General features: G+C 43.3%; 4 protein-coding genes across 4 annotated transcripts; 3 read left to right on the forward strand and 1 right to left on the reverse strand.

Moving 5' to 3' along the window:
* Nucleotides 1–7: 7 nt before the first annotated feature.
* Nucleotides 8–2,550, forward strand: EAE98_003442 (uncharacterized protein; the record flags this gene model as incomplete). The annotated part of the gene is made up of 2 exons (XM_038951062.1): nucleotides 8–536; nucleotides 587–2,550. The coding sequence occupies 2 exons, from the start codon at nucleotides 8–10 to the stop codon at nucleotides 2,548–2,550; spliced, it is 2,493 nt and encodes an 830-aa protein (XP_038812526.1).
* A 2,932-nt stretch (nucleotides 2,551–5,482) lies between these two features.
* EAE98_003443 (uncharacterized protein) lies at nucleotides 5,483–8,079 on the forward strand (the record flags this gene model as incomplete). The annotated part of the gene is made up of 3 exons (XM_038951063.1): nucleotides 5,483–5,594; nucleotides 5,722–5,839; nucleotides 5,895–8,079. 3 exons carry the CDS (start codon nucleotides 5,483–5,485, stop codon nucleotides 8,077–8,079), a joined length of 2,415 nt encoding a protein of 804 aa, XP_038812527.1.
* A 1,494-nt stretch (nucleotides 8,080–9,573) lies between these two features.
* On the reverse strand, nucleotides 9,574–11,392 carry EAE98_003444 (uncharacterized protein; the record flags this gene model as incomplete). Its single annotated transcript, XM_038951064.1, has 4 exons — nucleotides 9,574–9,665; nucleotides 9,712–9,883; nucleotides 9,936–11,293; nucleotides 11,350–11,392. 4 exons carry the CDS (start codon nucleotides 11,390–11,392, stop codon nucleotides 9,574–9,576), a joined length of 1,665 nt encoding a protein of 554 aa, XP_038812528.1.
* Nucleotides 11,393–13,352: 1,960 nt separating this feature from the next.
* On the forward strand, nucleotides 13,353–17,915 carry EAE98_003445 (uncharacterized protein; the record flags this gene model as incomplete). Its single annotated transcript, XM_038951065.1, has 5 exons — nucleotides 13,353–13,514; nucleotides 13,711–13,979; nucleotides 14,101–14,401; nucleotides 14,457–14,607; nucleotides 14,662–17,915. 5 exons carry the CDS (start codon nucleotides 13,353–13,355, stop codon nucleotides 17,913–17,915), a joined length of 4,137 nt encoding a protein of 1,378 aa, XP_038812529.1.
* Nucleotides 17,916–19,413: the final 1,498 nt, after the last annotated feature.

Consider the following 19,413-nt stretch of genomic DNA (forward strand, 5'->3'; position numbering starts at 1 on the left):
CAGCGAAATGTCAACCCTTCAAAGTAACATTCGCGTTTTCATACAGTGGAAAGAACAAACTGTATTCGCGGGCGAAGATATAGAGTGTCAAATCACTTTCAAAAATGTCGCAACATCCCCGGCGTCATCAAAATCATCATTACATCCACCCGGACCCAATGGGTCGCTACAGTCACCCGAAAGACACAGGAGACCTCCGTCACAGATCAAAAATTCAGCCCTGAGCCCGCGGTCTGGAGTTCCAAGCAGAGGTGGTCATCGATCATCTCTTTCTATGACAATACCACCCGAATCAGTACATTCAAAACAATCAGAACAATGGAGTCATGGAACATCGAGGCCCGGAAGAGGAGGGGAAGGTCATAAGCGGTCCGTGTCTATTATATCAATGGGAGCCAGCGAAAGTGCCATTGATGAAGTCGCCAGCCACGGAAGCTTCACTGAAAGGCCTGGTAGAGGTGGTAGAGGTCATGGTCGTTCTGCAAGCTTGCAAATCGTTCCGCGAAGGAATGGAGTTAATGGAGGACCCATGACAGGTAAATGTTCCCGAGTCGCAAGACAATAAATGGTCATTAACATCCTCTAGCACCACTTAATTCTCGTATACCGCCTCACCCTTCGCCCTTAATGGGCTCCTCTTTCCCACCGAATTCATCTGTACCGAATTCTCCGCGGCGAAATACAGGTACAAGCAATCTGCCAACAACATCAGGGCTTGGGTCACATCTAGCAAGAAGGAAAGACTCCACCCCACTTGCTCCAGCCTTTAAATTCCCAGCAACCACCTCACCTTCGATAGAAAGTCGACGTAATTCGCGCGTTGAAGATGATAGCGCAAGTCACAAATCTCATGATAGTCGGCTGCTCTCGCCCAGATCTAGAGATACTGTCCTAAGTATTCCCGACCAAATAACACCTGCACCTATTGCAAGAATACTCTCACCATCAAGCATGGGTGGCACACCACGAAGTAGCGGGGAATTCTATACTTTGAGCAACAACTCGACGGAGACCCTCGCTTCAGAATATTTACCACAACCATCAAATCGAATGCCACCTTACAGTGGGCACCATATAAAAAGGTCTTCAAATTTAGCTCCCAGTAGCAGTCACAGGGCACCAGAGACGCTCATGATGGGCTATGCTCAAATCCATGGGTCTTTTATGCTGGATCCATCCTTAATTAGTCAAGCGCCATTCGAAGAAGTGAAGCGAAAAAGTGCAGTCGGGGGGCAAGGTGGTGGTGTAATTGGAGTCGAAACGAACAAAAGGGACAGTAGTCTTTTGCGAACATTTGGTTGGGGAAGCATAGGCGAATCAATAGGTGGTCTTTTAGGGGGCGGCGAGCTAAGTAGCATGAAAGATATGCGGGGCATGGTAAATTCTCGTTCCATACCTTTACTGTCAACTCCTCAATCGATTTTGTTTGTGGATTTGAAATTGGCTCCTGGGGAAAGTCGCAGCTACAAATACTCTTTCAAACTACCTAGAGGACTGCCTCCCAGCCATCGAGGGAAGGCTATAAAGATATCCTACAAATTAGTCATCGGCACCCAAAGACCGGGAGGTGCCAAGGAGCAACAAGTCAAGTCAGTTGAGATACCATTTCGACTTCTAGGCAGCGTGAATTCTCATGGAGAGCTTCTTGGACATGATCTTATGTTACCATATATACTACTTCGAGATCAAGCTCGAATTCAAACTATTAACACGCCGTCCGATGAAAGCTTGAGTTCTTCACTTAAAAAGCTTTCAGTCAGTACGCACAAAACGCGAAAGCCTAACTCAAATCTGGGCGAGTTCCTTGCATACGTTGATGAATTAATCACGAAGCCACGAAGAAATTCTAGCTTTGGTTTGTTATCGCCCACAGAAACTATAGGATCTAGACGCCAATCTATCATCGAGGAACCTGCAACCGCAAAAGAAGCAATTGATATGGCTATCCTTCGCAGCAACATTGCCACAGAATCTCAACAAAGTGCAAACAGATTTGAAATTGCTCGTGGTGGAAAGAGAGTTGCGGTGGTCATGCTAGCTAGGCCGGCATATCGCCTAGGCGAAACCATCACCGCAGCTATCGAATTTACTGATGCTGGAATTCCCTGCTATGCAATACACTGCGCTTTAGAGACATCCGAAAAGGTCGACAACTCTATCGCGCTACGTTCTGAAGCAAGCATATTTCGCGTTACTCGTCGCGTTCACGTTTCGCACTCTGAATCTACTCTTTTTGCTCGCCGCATAGTCTTTTCTCCTACAATCCCCGTCACCGCAACCCCTGAATTCATCACTAGTGGGGTATCACTCGATTGGCGTATTCGCATTGAGTTCGTTACCCCTAGACTGACCACCGTGGATAACGAGATTATTGATTTATCCCCTGAATTGTTGGAAGAATATACGAATGATGAACGAGGGGTTGTCTATGCAGCAGTCCAAGGGCTCGAATGTGAAAGTTTTGAAGTTGCTGTTCCCATTAGAGTATACGGTGCCTTAGCTGGCACCACAGAAAAAGAAGAAAGCGATGGGATGGGTCTCGTTGTATAATTGGCATGATATCATAAAGGCTACAATAATAAAATATGGGTGGGATACTTGGATAAAAGTATTTTCAGCGTCTGGTATTTTGGGGCTTTCATGTTCACTCTTGGAGGTTTATAATGATCAGTGATCAACGCCTACATGGACTTTATTACGGAAAAGAAATGAAAAGGACGGAAAAAGGATGGATGGATAGGTGGAAGTGGATTGGGGCAATTGACTTTATATTTAGTAGATAAAATTAGACATCTATCAAAAGATGTTCATACAGGAGATCTGATCATCATTAGTTTATTCTTTAGGCTCGCACCGCACGGTGATGTACACCTGATTTATTAGTGGCTAATAACACAGAACGTACAGCAGCACAGAGAGCGAGTTAGATAAATTATGAGATTGGCTACCTATTTGGTAGTCATCGATATGTAAGCTTGATGGGGTACATACCGGTTCCAGCTCAAAATAAGGATTGATCGATGTGAAATGATCGATTTGAAATATGATATCGAAGAGCCAGTATTGACGTCGTAGTATACGATTTTATATCGTCCAGGGTGTATTTAGCTCTTCCGAAGTTAGCCCCGCTATAGTAGAACTCTCTGTTGCCAACTTGCCATATATCAGATGGCTGACGTTAAATGTCGGAGTTTCCATAAGAAGTAAACGGGTCGGTAATGGTGGGATTTTGTCCAAGCAGCGGAGTACTTGGCGGCGGCCCCACGATGCTTTGGCAACTGCAGATCTGCAGCCCAATAGGGATTACCTGTCGTGTGTAACTCACACATTTGTTATATGTCCCGCAGCTATTCCTAACCATGCTCGAAGAACTTACTCGAGTAGTGAATGCTTGATTCTTGGAACAATACATCCTAAATCGCTACGGAGGGATGGTCAGCATAGCCAGATAATACCAATCTACTGAGAGATGATTCTATCATTCTACTGCTAGGTCCTTCAAAAATGCCATAAGATTGACTAGCTAGCCGAGTAATGTCTACACCGATCTTGTGGGTCGCGGCTCGCGATTATATCTCTTCAAATCAAAATCCTATTACAGCAACATCTCTCTATATGGATCCTAGGAGGATGTCCTTATAACGATACCCCTGTCGATCTCTATATCAAAAAGGGCCTATATCCCTAAAACCTGTCCACCGGAACATACTTAGGATTTTGAGTTTTAGAATCATGTGTAACCTTATTTGATCAATGAGATTGATAGGATTTTGGTATTGTATGATGATTCTTTAGGGATTCTTGGAATTCTTACAAATCCATTGCAGAGATATAATCTGTCGGGATTGATGGGAAGTAAATTGTTAGATCGGAATTAGCCGAATACATCCATCCAAGAATGCCGAACATTACCCTTAAAAAAGCGCTTAATAATACATATTCTTATGGAGAGATTTTGCTATCCCCTAAGATGCCAACTTCGGGCGCCCTCGCTTAATCAAAACATCAGGATTCTGAGAATTCTTATAGTTTCCACATGTTTTTTTGAATTAATTATCGAATGCTTAGAAATTTAATAAATATAAATAATATGTTCTTTATATTTATATAGAACCTTATATATATCTTTATTTTATTAATAAGTATTGAGTTTTTCATTAAATAATATTTTTAATTATAAATTATATCAAAGTCGTTTATAATTATTATTTAATAAAAAAGTTTTAGAAATATACTTGGTTTATTTATTATTACTTTTCTTATAAATTTTCATCTTTAAATGTAATATAAAAACCTTTATTTATAATATTATTCTTAAAGTTATTAATATTCTTGCTAGACGCACAGGCCACATCGGGCGCCCGAAACTGGCACCTTAGGGGATATATTTTTTCATGCTTGTCATTGCTATTATGTCATCCTCCGTGCACAACACCTTCTCGAATAATCTTGGAAGTTGGAACGGTGCTTTCAGTGGAGAACTAAAAGCTCAGACTTCTTGGAGTAAAAATTGTTTACCGTTGGGAGTGCTCGTATGGTACTTAGGGTAATAAAAAGGATACAACGGCACACGCGATCATAGATTCAGAGTAGCGGAGGAGAGGAATCAAGTGACTCCGCCCGGACTGGGGAAGAAGCTGGGGACTACTTGCAAGTTGTATTCCTGTTATGTGTTCATCCCATTTATGTGGGCGTCAATAGCCAGGCGGCGGTGACCTGAGTTCGGAGCTTGCTGCAAGAGTTGTTTCCTTGTCAATTTTGGAAGCATGATTTTTCGTTATTTCAATTGAACAAATGGGAGGCAAGGATACTACCCAAGTTGTCAATGGATGTTTTGAGCATCTTTGAATAGGTGTTTGACATATTTCTAACAATATTCAAGCCTTCAGGGCAATGCTTGTGGCTTGAATATTAGAACTTCCAGATACCCTCGTATCTTCGTTTTGCCTTTTCTCTTTTGCTCGTTAGCCTCGTGTTGAGAACTTGAGAAAACCATAATTTACTCTGGAGTCTGTACGCTTCTTTTTTTACATGGAAAATCCCCAATTCCCCACGACTTAAATTTCCCGACCATCACGAGTTCCCCAAATTCCCCACACAAATATTTTCGTTTCCCCGATGATACTCCAGATGTTGGCGAAAGTGGGATGAAATTATCAAATTGACTCCGGTGGGATTGCCTTGCGGTACTATTTCGGCCATTTTTCGCCATGGGGAACTCGTTTTCTCCACAAGTGGAGATCTAAAAGTACTCCATAGACCGATCATATTGAACCGTTTTCGTGGGAAAGTACTATTGGGGAGTGAGAGATGACGTTTATGCCGGGTCATTGTTCTCCCCAGCTAATTTCTTCAGTATGCTTCGTAATGAATTTGTTTATGGACAGGAATGAGTTCCCGAAGATCTACCATCATGAAGTTTATATAAGTAGGAGAGATCGTCCAGAGAAGTGAAGGAAGCAGTTCCAGTAGACAAGTTACAATGGCTCCTTTACTCGATATCATCTCGGTCCTCGCTGGCTGCATTGCTACTGTCAATGGCCAGGCTTGGGATTCTTCTTTGTTCGAAACATCTCCACCAGTCTATCCTTCTCGTACGTTCTCCTCCCTTTCACATTTACACGATGGTATTTCGTTCTACGAACGTGATTAGCCTTCGGTCTATAGCACTCAAGATCCCTTGAACTACTCGAACTTAGACAATACTAACATCTCTTCCAGCTGAATTGCAAGGCACAGGATGGGAGGCTGCTCTCGTAAAGGCCAATGCTTTCATCGGTAATCTCACAGCTGAGGAGAAGGCATCACTTCTGACTGGTGCAAATGGACCTTGTGTTGGGTAAGTGATGAGATCATATTCGTGTCAATCTATTCTTTGCTGATTTTGTCATAAGTAACATTGCACCAATCCCACGAGTTGGGTTCAAGGGACTCTGTCTTCAAGATGGACCAGCCTCCTTGAGACAAGCTGATTATGTTACCGTCTTCCCTGCTGGTCTTACTACCGCTGCATCTTGGGATAGAAGTCTCATGAACACTAGAGGAGAATACCTTGGTGCTGAATTTCGCGGTAAAGGTGCCCATGTCTTCTTGGGACCTGTAGCTGGTCCTCTTGGCAGAAGTGCTATGGCAGGAAGAAATTGGGAAGGATTTTCTCCAGATCCCTATCTCACGGGTGTTGCAATGGAAGAGACAATTGTCGGTGTCCAATCACAAGGTGTTCAAGCAAGCGCCAAACATTTCCTTGCATATGAACAAGAGACGCAGCGAAATACTGCAGGTATTTTCGATGCAAACTGGTTCCCAAATGACACCCAGCAGCTCTCTGTCTCTGCAAATGTTGAAGATAGAACTATCCACGAGTTGTACATGTGGCCATTCTACAATGCCATTCGCGCTGGAGTTGCAAACGTCATGTGCTCTTACAACAGAGTTAACTCATCCTACGCCTGTCAAAACTCCAAACTCTTGAACGGCCTGCTCAAGACTGAGCTTGGTTTCCAAGGATTTGTTGTATCTGATTGGATGGGAACACATGCTGGTGTTGCCTCTGCCAATGCTGGTTTGGATATGACCATGCCTGGAGCTGAATGGTGGGACCCAATGGCCCCTGGAATTCCAACATACTTCGGTTCCAACCTTACTACTGCTGTTAGCAACGGATCCGTCACCCTTGAGCGTCTCAACGACATGGCTCTTCGAGTCATGACTCCATATTTCTTCCTCGAACAAGATAAAGATTTCCCTCTCATCGACCCTTCATCTGGTGCTTACCCACAGATGAATCAATTCAACGAGCCATCTATCTATGCATCAAACTGGACCTCTTCAATGGGTGCCGCTGATGTTGATGTCCGTGGAAACCACAGCTGGTTGGTTCGCGAACTCGGTGCTGCTGGAACCGTTCTCCTCAAGAACACCAACAACGCCCTCCCTCTCAAAGCTCCTAAGCGTATTGGAGTTTTCGGAAATGCTGCAGGCGAGTTGACAAACGGTCCTTATCCTCATGACAAAGACTACGAGTATGGATGTTTGCCTATTGGTGGTGGATCTGGATCTGGACGTTTTTCCCAACTTGTTACTCCTCTTGAGGCTATCAAAGCTCGTGCTCTTAAGGACGGCTCAATGGTTCAAGCTATCTTGAACAACACCCAATTGGCCACCGATGGAGGCTTCTCGGGCGTTGTCTACCCAATTCCAGACGTATGCTTAGTATTCATCAAGACTTACGCATCCGAAGGTGATGACAGAACTTCCTTGTCATTTGACTGGGATGGTGATGCCGTCGTAGAGCAAGTTGCCGCAAACTGCAGTAATACCGTCGTTATTTCTCAAGCTACAGGTTTGAACCTCATGCCATGGGCTGACCACCCCAACGTTACCGCTATCCTCGCTACCCATCTCTCTGGCGACCAAATTGGAAATAGTTTAGTCGATGTCCTCTACGGTGCCTACAATCCCTCTGGACATCTTCCTTACACCATCGCCTACAATGCTTCTGATTATGACTTCGCACCCATCACCACCAGTGTAAACTCAACCGAACCAGGTGCATGGCAATCAGATTTCACCGAACGTCTTCTGATCGATTACCGATACTTTGACTACCATAACATTTCCGTCCTCTACGAATTCGGATTCGGTCTCAGCTATACCACCTTCGATCTCTCCTCCCTAAGCATCACCCCTATCTCCAACGAAACCCTGTCCTCCACCCCCGCCCCCATGGCCGCCAATGCCTCCATTCCCGGCGGAAACCCCGATCTCTGGACTCCGGTCTACACCGTCAGCGCCAGCGTCTCCAACACAGGAAATTACTCCGGCGCCGCCGTCCCCCAACTCTACATCACCATCCCCGAAATCGAGGGCAGCGAAACCCCCGTCAAGCAATTGCGCGGATTCGAAAAAATCGGCTTGAACGCGGGTGAAAATAAAACCGTCACGTTCGAGTTGATGCGCAGAGATATCAGTTTCTGGGATGTGGAATTACAGGAGTGGAGAATTCCAGAGGGAGAATTCGGTATCAAGGTGGGATTCTCGAGTCGAGATTTGAGAGTCGAGGGAAGCTTTAGTTTCTAAATCGGGAAGGAACGTGATGAGATAATCTGGTGGGAATACTGATAGAAGTTTGGGGGGAATGATGAGGAAAGGGGAGCTTTTTTGATGAGTTATGTTTAATGATTTTGGAATCGGGACGTCTTTACGAACTCGGTTGGGTATGATGTAATTTTCATGTATATAGAAGATTAGGAAACGAAAGAAGTTAATGCTATCTATGTTTAAATAAGATCTTACAGATATATCCTCAGTCAGTATTATGTGAGAATGTGAGATAATCGGGATCAAATCGTTCAAACTAGAATCTTGAAAACCAAAGATTGATTGAGAGTAGGCATTTGGAGTGATCAAATATTTAGAAAAGCGCCAACAGATCTTGGAATAATCCTACTTTAAATCTCCGACGATTCAGTGCCTTCCATTGTGAAGACAAAGATCCATCAACACTCGTAAGATATCAAGATACATTTCCGACCCACACGCAGGACTCAAACCAGCATTTGCTCTACAGGAACTCTTCAAACATAATAAACGATTTTTTATTGTACCTATCTTACAAACATTACCGACCAATAAACCCCATCCACCACTCCTGACCATTAATGACTTTTTGTATGTATTACCCACCATCCATCCCACACACCAATCCAAATAATGCCTATCTGATAAGTGGTACCCATCAAGCGCAAGTAAGAAAGTAAAGGAATAATCCGATTGACCATTGGTCGCGCAGTCATCCACGAAGCGAGCAAGCAATAGCAAAAGCCAAAAGTTCAAAGTTACTCAGCAAAGCAAGCAAGTTATCAGTATCATCTGTTGCGATCAAGTCATGCATGCAGCATTAAATCGAAAATTTTCCAGACCAAATCAGACCATGCTCACCGGGCAAACCGAATTGCTTGCGTGAGCCTCACATCTGAATCAAAAAGTTCAAGGTCGATATTTGAATCGACAAGAGTGGTTGTGCTGACCAGAGCATCAAAAACAATTGTAAATAGGAGCCATTGAAGAAGACGTTCATGCATGAATATCAGGATTGCAAGCAGATCATACCCGGTGAGAAAAGCCCAAATCATGGTTGTCAAGCAGAAGCAGATTGTCAGATCAATTGCATTGCACAGCGCAAAGTAGATGGCACGCGTTTGGTCATCATCTACAAATAGATAAGATCTGGTTCGTCGGTATCATTTTTTGGGGGTTTTCTTCTCCGGAATTTTGTTTGATAAAGCATCATCAAAAATCGTAAACGTAGTAGGTAGAGCATACTATATCGTGTATCCATAAGTTAGAGTATCCTGGGCTGCGTGATCAACTCAGTGAAGAAAGTATACCAATATCAGGCCAGTAATGAAAGAGTACGAAGGTTCTCGGTCATCGTCATCATGTGCAATGTAGGCATACTATATCGATGAAAATGAATCGAACGTCATGGTCTCAGCGTATGTCATGCAAGTCATACGAATCATGCAAGTCAAATGTCGAATCATCCTACGACTGGTAATCACTGTCGTAAAATTACGAAGTTCCTGGCGGCTTGGTTGTATCACCTTGACCTTGCGCGGCCAATGCCTGATACCAAAGCTGTGCATAGTTGGCGTATCCACCATCTAATTTTGTCAGTAAAGTTCAAATTTGACCAGGAATGAAACTTACAAGCTGCATAGGGGTCTTCGGCGCCACTTGGGGGAGCCTGTTGTCCTTGTTGTCCTTGTGGTTGGGCATATGATTGTTGGGAATAGCCACGGTCTCCATAATCGTTCTGTTGATTTTGTTGTCCACGGTTATTACGATGACCTCCACCACCACCTCCATTGTTTTTCTGTTGCTTCTAGAAGTTAGAAAGTGTTACAAAGACGAGAGTAATGATTTTCACTTACCACAGCATCAACCTTATCTTCGATGGCTCGCTTGGCAGCTGCTATAGCTTGCTGAGATCCTACAAGGCCAATTTCACGTTCAACCTCACCTGGTCCCGAAGACTGAGTTACATTGATCTTGCAACCGGTCGTGTTCTGCATGTCTTTGATCGTTTCGCCGCCTTTGCCAATAATCATGCCTACAGCCTCGGAAGGTACGAAGATTGAATCATTGATCTTATCTCCTTGGCCACCACCACTAGCGCCACCACTTGCGTAACCACCATAACCAGCGTCACGATTGTTCTCTCTAGGGGCGGGTGCACGCTCCTTTGGTGCGCTCTTACTATCACTCTCGACAATCTCCATAATCAAATCTTTGGCCATGGCAGCGGCCTCTCGAGTACCGATGAGATTGACTGGTCGAAGTCCGTTGACGCTCTTCTGCTCTCCAACAATATTGACATGGCAGCCGCTTCGCTCTTGAAGATCTCTGATAGTCTCTCCACCGCGGCCAATAATAAGACCAACTGTTCTATCCGGAACCATGATTTGCATACTATCCTCGCCATCTCTCAATGCGGGTTGATGCGATGAATCTCGGGTGGCATTCTGTTCTCTTGGAGCTCTGTCTGAAAGTGGGCCCAAACCACTGTCATCGATAATGCGAGTAATTTCGGCCTTGGCATCCGCTCTGCGAGCACGAGGACCAGTGATTTTGCAGGTTCTGAAAGGACCTGTTTCATCAGGACCAGTAATGAATTGTACTCTGCAACCAGTTTCTGATTCCACTCTTCTTAAATTCTCGCCCTGTCTACCAATGATCAATCCCACGAGATTCGACTCGATTGAGATCGATTCAACATTGTCTTCTGCGCCGCGTATTGGAGAACGTTCACGAGCATAACCGCCTGCGCCTCCATGTGGAGGTGGGAAAGCATCGGGTGGGCCTCTTCCTCGTACTCCGGGGGAGAATGAACGTTCGCGATAATCTCTTCCTGGTGGGCCTCGTCTTTCATCGCGATATGGGTTGAAATTATCGCGAAAGGCATCGCGACGTGTTGGCTGTGGCGATCTGGATCTAGATCTTGGGCTATATGGTCTACCGGAAGGCATAGGGGGCTGTCCAACATAAGATGGAGCTCTGTCGTAGGCAACACCCTTCTCAGCAGCAATCACCTTCGCCTTTGCGATGGCATCTTGAATACTAACAGTTCCGGAGCTTACAGGCTTGATACCGCTGAGATCAACACTACCCGAGTTTGTAGGTTGAGGTAGAGAGTAGCCGCCGGCTTGTGCATAGGGATTTGGCTGTTGTTGAGGAGGCTGGTATGCAGGCTGCTGATTCTGCGGAGGGGTCGCATTGGGGCGCTGCGCTGCTGAAAAAAAGTTAGTTTCCAAATTTCCCCTTTGATATCTAGGAGAGAAAATTTACCCAAAGCAGCCAGGATAGATGTGATGCTGGGTTGATCGGCCATTGTTTCTTTGATTTCCTAGGCTCAGAAATGAGAAGGGAAACGGAGAGATCTTTTTGAAGATCAGGTTGTGTCGTGAAAAGGAATTTTCTGTGTTAATGAAATGCACGACAAGCAGATCAAAGGAAATGGTAGTTTGTGTCTTTGACAAATGTTATGATAATTGATGGTTAGATTGTTGATCTTTTGGGGAGTTTGAAGGAACAAATAAAGTCATGCAAGTTCTGAACAATCGAATGCGCTTGCTCATACTAATGGTAAAAAAAATCGAGGATCTGCATTCAGCCTAGTCCGAGATTAGGCTCGAGCTAGTGTAGAGATTCTGCTCAGATCACATGATTAAGGTTAATTATGTAAGCGTGATGTTTAGGAAAGTTCAACGTCATTTTACTTTCCTTCACTTCACTTCACTACACTTCACTGCACTTCACTTCACTTCACTTGATTCAATTTTTATCTTATCATGGCTTTATGATCTACAATGGTGATATTTGCTTTCTGGTTTTACATCACCATTAGGTAGTTATGATAGATTCCTTTGGTCCCAGCATGCAAATGTTAGGACAGGATCCTTTTGAATAGGAGAACATGAAGAGGGAGAAAGGTGGGAAAGGTGGAATGATCTGATATAGATGGCAAACTCTATTAAAGGAATAATCATATCAGATCATGAAAGCAGTCATCATTTCCCCTTTATTTATGAATCATGTATACAATGTATCATTGTCACTGCTTTCTAGGTGAGTAAAAGTTGTAATATCTGTTTGCTTCATTATTGATTGCTGTAAAAGTCATAGCATGTGAGTCTTGTGAGTATAATAAGTATCAGACGCAATTACTTGGCAAATAAGATGCTTTTCATCCCTTAACGTACAAGTCTTATGATTCCCCTTTGATTCTTCTCATCTAGAGATCCATATTGAGTTATATTTATTGGCAGTTCCCATAATGTAACACAATACACAGAGCCTCTCATTTTCTCCCACAGGCAATTATGATCAAGTATGAACACCTGGTGGTGAGCTTGATAGTTGAGAAGTTCTATGCCTGTATTACGAATTTTCCAAAGGAAGAGGGGGAGCCACAGAGAGAGCGATGTTAACAAAGATCGTGGTCAAGACTTCACATAATGAAGCTATTTGATGCCAAAATGATTGTGGCCCTATTTCAACCTATAAAGTTTGCTGTTTTCTTGCCCACTATTGTAAATGTGAGTTTGCTTCCACTTGTTGTATTGGGGTTGAGGAGATTGGAATAGTACTTGCTACATACATATATGATTCAATACATCTTCAGGAGATAAAGGTTTGGTACTATCCAAAGACATATATCCCTAAGTTTCACAAAGTACAATGTTCCTCCAGTCTAAAGTCCATGTAGTAGAGATGTGATTATGGAAGATCTTTCAGAAGCATTGGACAAAAAGGGCCATATGGGGGGGGTTGAAAGAGATGGTTGATAGTTGTGATTGTAAGTTTCATCTGAGTTGACAATGGGGAAGCATCAATATATCCCCTTTCTATCTGCTGCACATTCTTTTGTTCCAAATGGGGCTATGATTGGGTAAAAACGTAGGTAAGAGCATTGTGTAGGTGTAAGAAGATTGATTGTGAATATGGTGACAATATTGCGTTCAAGTACGATTGTAACAAAGCAAGGCAAAGGCAAGTACCAATGAATTCCATCCTTGTCTGTTGTTTAATGTCTATTGCTTGTTTGTTTGGTGAAGAGTTGTCAAGTAGAGTGTTCAATATGGTAATGAGCCAATAGAATAAAAAAGTGTCCATGAAAGAGAATGAGTCCAGTGAAGGAAGATATGCAGCTGCATAGATTTTGATTTAATCTCATTCTCGTTGGTTGTTGAAGCTCCGTTCTTTTATACGTTGCAGCAGTAGCAGTATATGAAGCACGCGATACCCCTTTGGGATTGCTGACTATTGTTCCAACACAGCTGATCTATCAGATGCCTCCAAGCGAAGTTATTGATAATTTTGCTCTTCCACCTTCTCAACAACTTTTTCTCCCTTCTCACAAAAGTGTTCAAACTCGATGCACTGCCATGAGATTCCCAAGACTAAAATCTCCAGTCTCCATGACTGAATCACTGATAGATATAGATATGATGGTAAGAAAGTTGTTTTTCTTTCTCACACTCTGTTGCCATACTGGTCGGCCGGTCAATGGGTGAGAGTGATTTCGAAGAAACTCTTCTTGCTTAGTCGCCATCCCCACAGAGATTGTTACCATCCTACCTTAAATCAAAGCTTTAATTTTACTAAAGAAATTCTTCTCTTCTCTTCTCTTTCTAACAAACCAAATAGGACAACAATTCATCAACACCAGGAGAGGCTGATCTTCAGTCCTCTAAAACAGATAATATTTGGGACAATCTAGTTGTACCACACACTGAATTGATCAATTCCGACAACTCAGATCTTAATGATCAAACTTCAAGTCCTCTAACCGCAAAAAACCTCGAGATTTTGAGTAATTCAACGCATTCCAGTACCATAAAACACGGAAGCGTATCATCCAAAACTACAACTGTTCGTTCTGGCTCAGTTGAAGAGGTCTTCAAGCAAGTAGAAGAGTCAGTAAACATCATATTCTCTTCATTCCTTCCGTTTCTCTCTCTCTCTCTCTTGAAATTCGTTCTATTTCCAGCTGGAGAACTCTCACTCTTGCCACCAAATACTAACTTACATTCTCAGTCAAGATCGGCAGGAGCTTCCAGCGATTGACAACAGCACAACAACAACGACCATAGCTAACATATTAAATAACAACAATCCTGGCCTCTTCCAGTTACTCAACATTCGAAATATAAGTTTAGTAGGGGATCTTGTAGGAAGACTTATTCATTTCGATCAGCGCGAACCTATCCTCCAACGATATCAATATTTTGACCCACATCCAGTAGCAGGAACGAACGGCCTTCTCTCGTGGCTTACTTCGCAGGAAAAAATGGCGGAAGAGATCATTAAGTCTGAAAGCCGTGAATTCTTTCATTGGGTATGTCATGAACCTTCAATTGCGGTTTCTAATAGTCTACTAAGCAATTGATTAGGGCTGGAATCCAGCAATCTTTTCACGCGCAGTTCGACTAGGCGTACGTGCTCCTTTCATAGTTCCATACGAGATCAGTACGGAGGCGGGAACTTGGTTCAAGGGATTCAACAAAGTAAACAGAGATACATTGGCTTGGGACGTCTTATATCGTGAGTCTGAGCAATTATTCGTCGTGGAATGTTGCATCTGCTAAAGATGATTAGAAACAATTTTTCCCAAGAGTGGAATGAAGCAAAACTCCTATGAGTTTCGGGCTTTAGCAAATGATTTTTACTCTGGAAAAGAAGTTCAACTCGCAGAGTACTACGCCCATTTGACGGAGCCGGATATACCCTCCGTAGAAAAGGCTGCAGCGTCCAAGCTATTTCATATCACAGCAATCGATATGGGTGAATCCAGGCAGAATCTTCACCGTAACCTGTACGGAGGGGCTGAGGGTATAGAATCTGCCAAACTCAAACCGATTGTAGACCTTTTCCTCATTGAACTTATCCAAATGAACGAAATTGAAAACGCGCTCATTCGTGTAGAGAAGGATAAACGCATGGAAAAGTCAAGTTTCACAGTTGCCAAAGTCCAGGGTACGGATGTTCGACGTTCCTCAAGGTATCATGAATGCCTCCATAAACTCAATACTTTGGAAAGAAACAAGGAGGAACCAGGAGAATCTGCGGCTAGAAGTGTCTTGGAAGACTTTGTTCAAAATATCAACATCCATGGATTGGACTCGATAATGGGATCGGAAAGCTGGTCTGTAACTCATATACGTACCGTTCCAACGTTAGATGAGCCTTCCGAGGAGATTACAGTCGTCGAGGCCGTTGCTTCAGGTACACCTAACAATGGAGGCAGCTCATTTTCACCTCGTCCTACTTCGCCGCTGTTAATTCCAGATATTTCAGAGCCAAAGACAGAGACAGCGTCAAGGAAGAAGAAGAAGAAGACAAAGGGTAAAAATAACGCAAAGAAGGTTTTGAAGCAGGAAAGCGAACCTGAGTCTGCAGTGGCGGAGACTAAAAGTCAAACTTCTGAGATCATTAGCCAGGCAACTCCTTCCATTGCATCTGACCCATTGAATTACCATTTCGACGATGCCACGAATCCATTAATAGAGGATGACTCGGATTGGAAGATCGTGAAACCCAAACCTAGTAAGCAAAAGGGCCCACAAGCTACTCAACAGACTCGTGTAGCACATTCTTCCAAAGCTCACAAAGATACCTCCGCTACTGCCAAAGTCCCACCCAGTTGTAAAGTTGGTCGAAAGAAAGTAGACGTACCCACAAAGATACCAACTCAGACTACAGCCGCTACTTCAAAGAGGGGCGAGAAGTTTGAGATCGAGAGTTTAAAAGACTTTCCAGAAATGGTCTCACCTTCAAAGAATGACACACAACAAATCCTTGAAGCTACCAAAAAGAAGTCTACGATCGTAATGGTACAGGAGGTCTTGCCACAGGTAAACTCACAAATTCCGGCTAAAGGAGAGTCTGAAATCCTACCAGAAGAACCTCTTCTACCAAGCTCAGACCTTGATACCGGAGCTATTATTGAGGCTGACATTTATCACGGCCAATCAAAGGTTTCAATTCAACCGGCAGCAGTCATATTATCACCCGTACCTTCGAGAGAACAAGCCAATCTCTCTAACGAAGATTCGGCTGAAGATGTCTTTAAACTCGCTAAAATCGGGGCTTCTCCAGACGTTGAACCCACTCGGACCTTAATCGATGAAATTAAGGCAAGAACATCCATCAACTATGGTGCCATGAAGGAGGGCTCTATTAGTACAATTGGTACCGAGCCCAAAGTCGAAGACACCACTACAATTTTGTCTGGAAAATCATCACCTCGTTGTCAAACACCTCCTGCGCGTACTTTGAGTCGTGATGCACCAATTTATCTAGGAAATTTTGATGATCCCGACCAGAAAGTCGAAAAACGATTCCGAAGTTATTCAGCTAACGCCACGATGACCGCAGGCCCCTTTATTTTTGACGATGATGAGGAAAGCCCTGATCCTACTGTCGATCTCGAAAGACCTGCATCCGTTTCTGAGATCATGATCACGAAATCTATAGTGAATAGCTCTCCTAGAGTCTCCAATTCAAAAATCTATCCACGAGTCCTGCCACTAGCAGCATCACTGGTTTCTGCTGTTGGTAAAATCAGATCAGTCCACGATCTTTGTGCTGTTGACAATGCTCCTACAATCGCTACCTCACCTCTCGCTGATAGTGCATCTGTAAATAATATTGTCGATAACGCATCTGAAGCTGCAGAACCATTCATCTCAGAGGCTTGTACTGGCAATGAAGACGCCGCGCTATCTACGGAAACCACTTCGATACCTGTCTGTGAGCCTGTTGCAATTACTAGCTCTACATTGACTATTCATGGGCCGCAACCTCGGAGCTTTCGCCCATCTCTGATGGATTTGGACACCCTACACTTGAGTCCTACAGAAACTGCCACTCTAGGAAGTCAAACAACTGCTCGGCAAGCAAGTGTAGCAAGTTGTGATACTTCAGGACAAAAATTATCCGAATTTTCAAATGGTTGGAGTCGACAACAACTATCAAGCAGTGCCATCATTAATTCAGGTCCACGTACACATACGGAACCAGATACAGCTCGAATACCCTTCGACTGTACTTATTGCAGGGGTCATCATCACGCTACAATAGACAGCCCTATGGTCCTATGTCATGGCTGTGGTCCCAATGGTGGTATCAAATATTGTTCGATCGCATGTCTTCTAGCAGAAAGCCTTGCTCATGCCAATGTCTGCCAAGAGAGTGTGGATGACTCCGAGACATTTACAATTAGTCGTCCAACTGCACATCAAATATATTACACTGGTATTCTCGCGGCTCCTCTTACGTTTGGAACTACATTTCAGAAGTCAATCTACGCCTACCGTCAAAAGGTTTTCGCAATGTACTGTCGTAGCGGACCATTTCCAAAAATTCATAAAGCATGGGCTCGACAAAACAACACTTTACCAACTGTTCCGGAACAAGATGCAGTTGAGGCCACGAAGAAGACCGGTAGTTACTTTGTATTCAAATCTGCTTTGACAAGTAATAGCAATCATATGAACCTGGACAGCACAGTCATCTGTACAATCAAATTTCGTCCTAACGATCGCATGCTGCAAGCGGTCGATCGATGTCTTGAATCTTGCTTTAGATTGAGTCACGGCCACGACTACACTGTCAAAGAATTCTTGTATAGACTCATCAAGGATCTACTTTCTGACGATGAATCCTTTGATTGCTTTCCACACACAGAAGATCGATTGACTGTATTTCATGAATTCCAAAATCAATATGATCTAGAATTCGATTTTGACGCTGATATGCAGAGTGCACGATCTGACAAATTTGACTTCGAGTCGGAGTGGTCTCTCATTGAACATCTTTTGAGTCGATCAGAGTCTGAGGAATTGGTCTAGATATCGGATGCTAAGACGTTGGATATCTTGAAAAGCATGTTGGTTGTTGGACATTCTATTCAATGACATCGTGAGATATAGTACAAAATCTTGCCTACTCATCTTGCTACACGCCCTTCACCGTCACAACATCAGTATTTCAGTCGCGATCAGACATATTTTCGTTTCAATTTGGGAGGGAGAGGAGAGATTCATACACCGGAGGTAAATTTGTGATCTTCACACAGCGCATATGTCTGCAAACTTTATGCGACGAAAATTTGCTTTCCAGGAGAAAATCATGATGGAAGCAAGCATGGTGAATTCGTGAGTTTTAAATTCATACTCGCCACATAAAAGGTCACACACATTAGGGAGAGTTTATGTCTTCAATGGCTATGAGTGATACTTGGGTGGTGTGAATACGATACAGCGGGAAATAAAAAGAGATTGAATTCGCATTGCATCTTCATGATCACCGATGGCGTAGCTTCGGCTTTCGTCTGTAGTGAACTCATAAGGCCGGTGGAAGTGCTTCTTGGGAAGTTACTTTCTATCTGCGCGGTGGAACTCATTATAGTAGATAGGAGAATTCATATTTTTCTATTAACCTTTTGCTCTTGGTGACCTGGATGATTGTGAGTGTATAGGTAAGGAAAGAGACATAAAAAATCGGATGACTTAAATGAGCAGCTATGAACTACAACCCTTGCACGCCTGGCAAGTTTCTGAACTACGATTTCCGGTATAGTTCATATGGTTGTGTAGGCATTAACATTCTATGCTTAAATTGTTATTGTCGGTTTTGTTCGAACATCATTTGTAGCATCTAACATTAACGAGTGTTCTACAGCAGGACACATTTCTACATACCTAGGCAGTGGTTCCGTTATTTCGCACTCTTTTTTTGAATGAATGACGGATGACAATAATGTATACTGTATTGGCTATATATTTTAACATGACATAGGAAACATCATTGATTACCTAGTTGACTTGAATTCTCGCACCTTCTTTAGCCAAATGCCGTGATATGGAGGATGTTAGAAACCAAGGCTGTAGAATTTTGATTTTTGAATGGGTAGGTAGCAATTATATGGTAGGGGTTGTGGAGGATAAAGGAGCAGATGATGTTGCGAAAGTTCTGGAAGGTTAGTTGATGGGGATAAGGGATGAGGAATCTTATGCATGGGTTGAAACTTTGGGTGGGTTTGCGCTTATGAGAATTGGGGGTATGAGAATTGGGGGTTTGAGAATTATGGCTCAAAGAGAGAAGAGGTGGGTATGCAGGTATGCGGACTATTCATCGTGTGGAAGAAGGAAAAGTGCCTGCCCGAATGAGATATTCCTCTAGTGGGTTTCAAAGTTCTCGTCATAATGAATCGCTTTCAGTACAGTCACTCAAACGTAAAGTCAAATGCTTTAAACGCGCATACTTCAAGTAACATGTTAAAATTTGATTTCCTTGAATCTTCCATCTCTAGGAATCTTTTTGATATGACTAACGCAGATTCTGTTC

The sequence above is a fragment of the Botrytis deweyae genome (genome assembly GCF_014898535.1).
Source record: "Botrytis deweyae strain B1 chromosome Unknown BDEW_006, whole genome shotgun sequence".
NCBI classification, from domain to species: Eukaryota; Fungi; Ascomycota; class Leotiomycetes; order Helotiales; family Sclerotiniaceae; genus Botrytis; species Botrytis deweyae.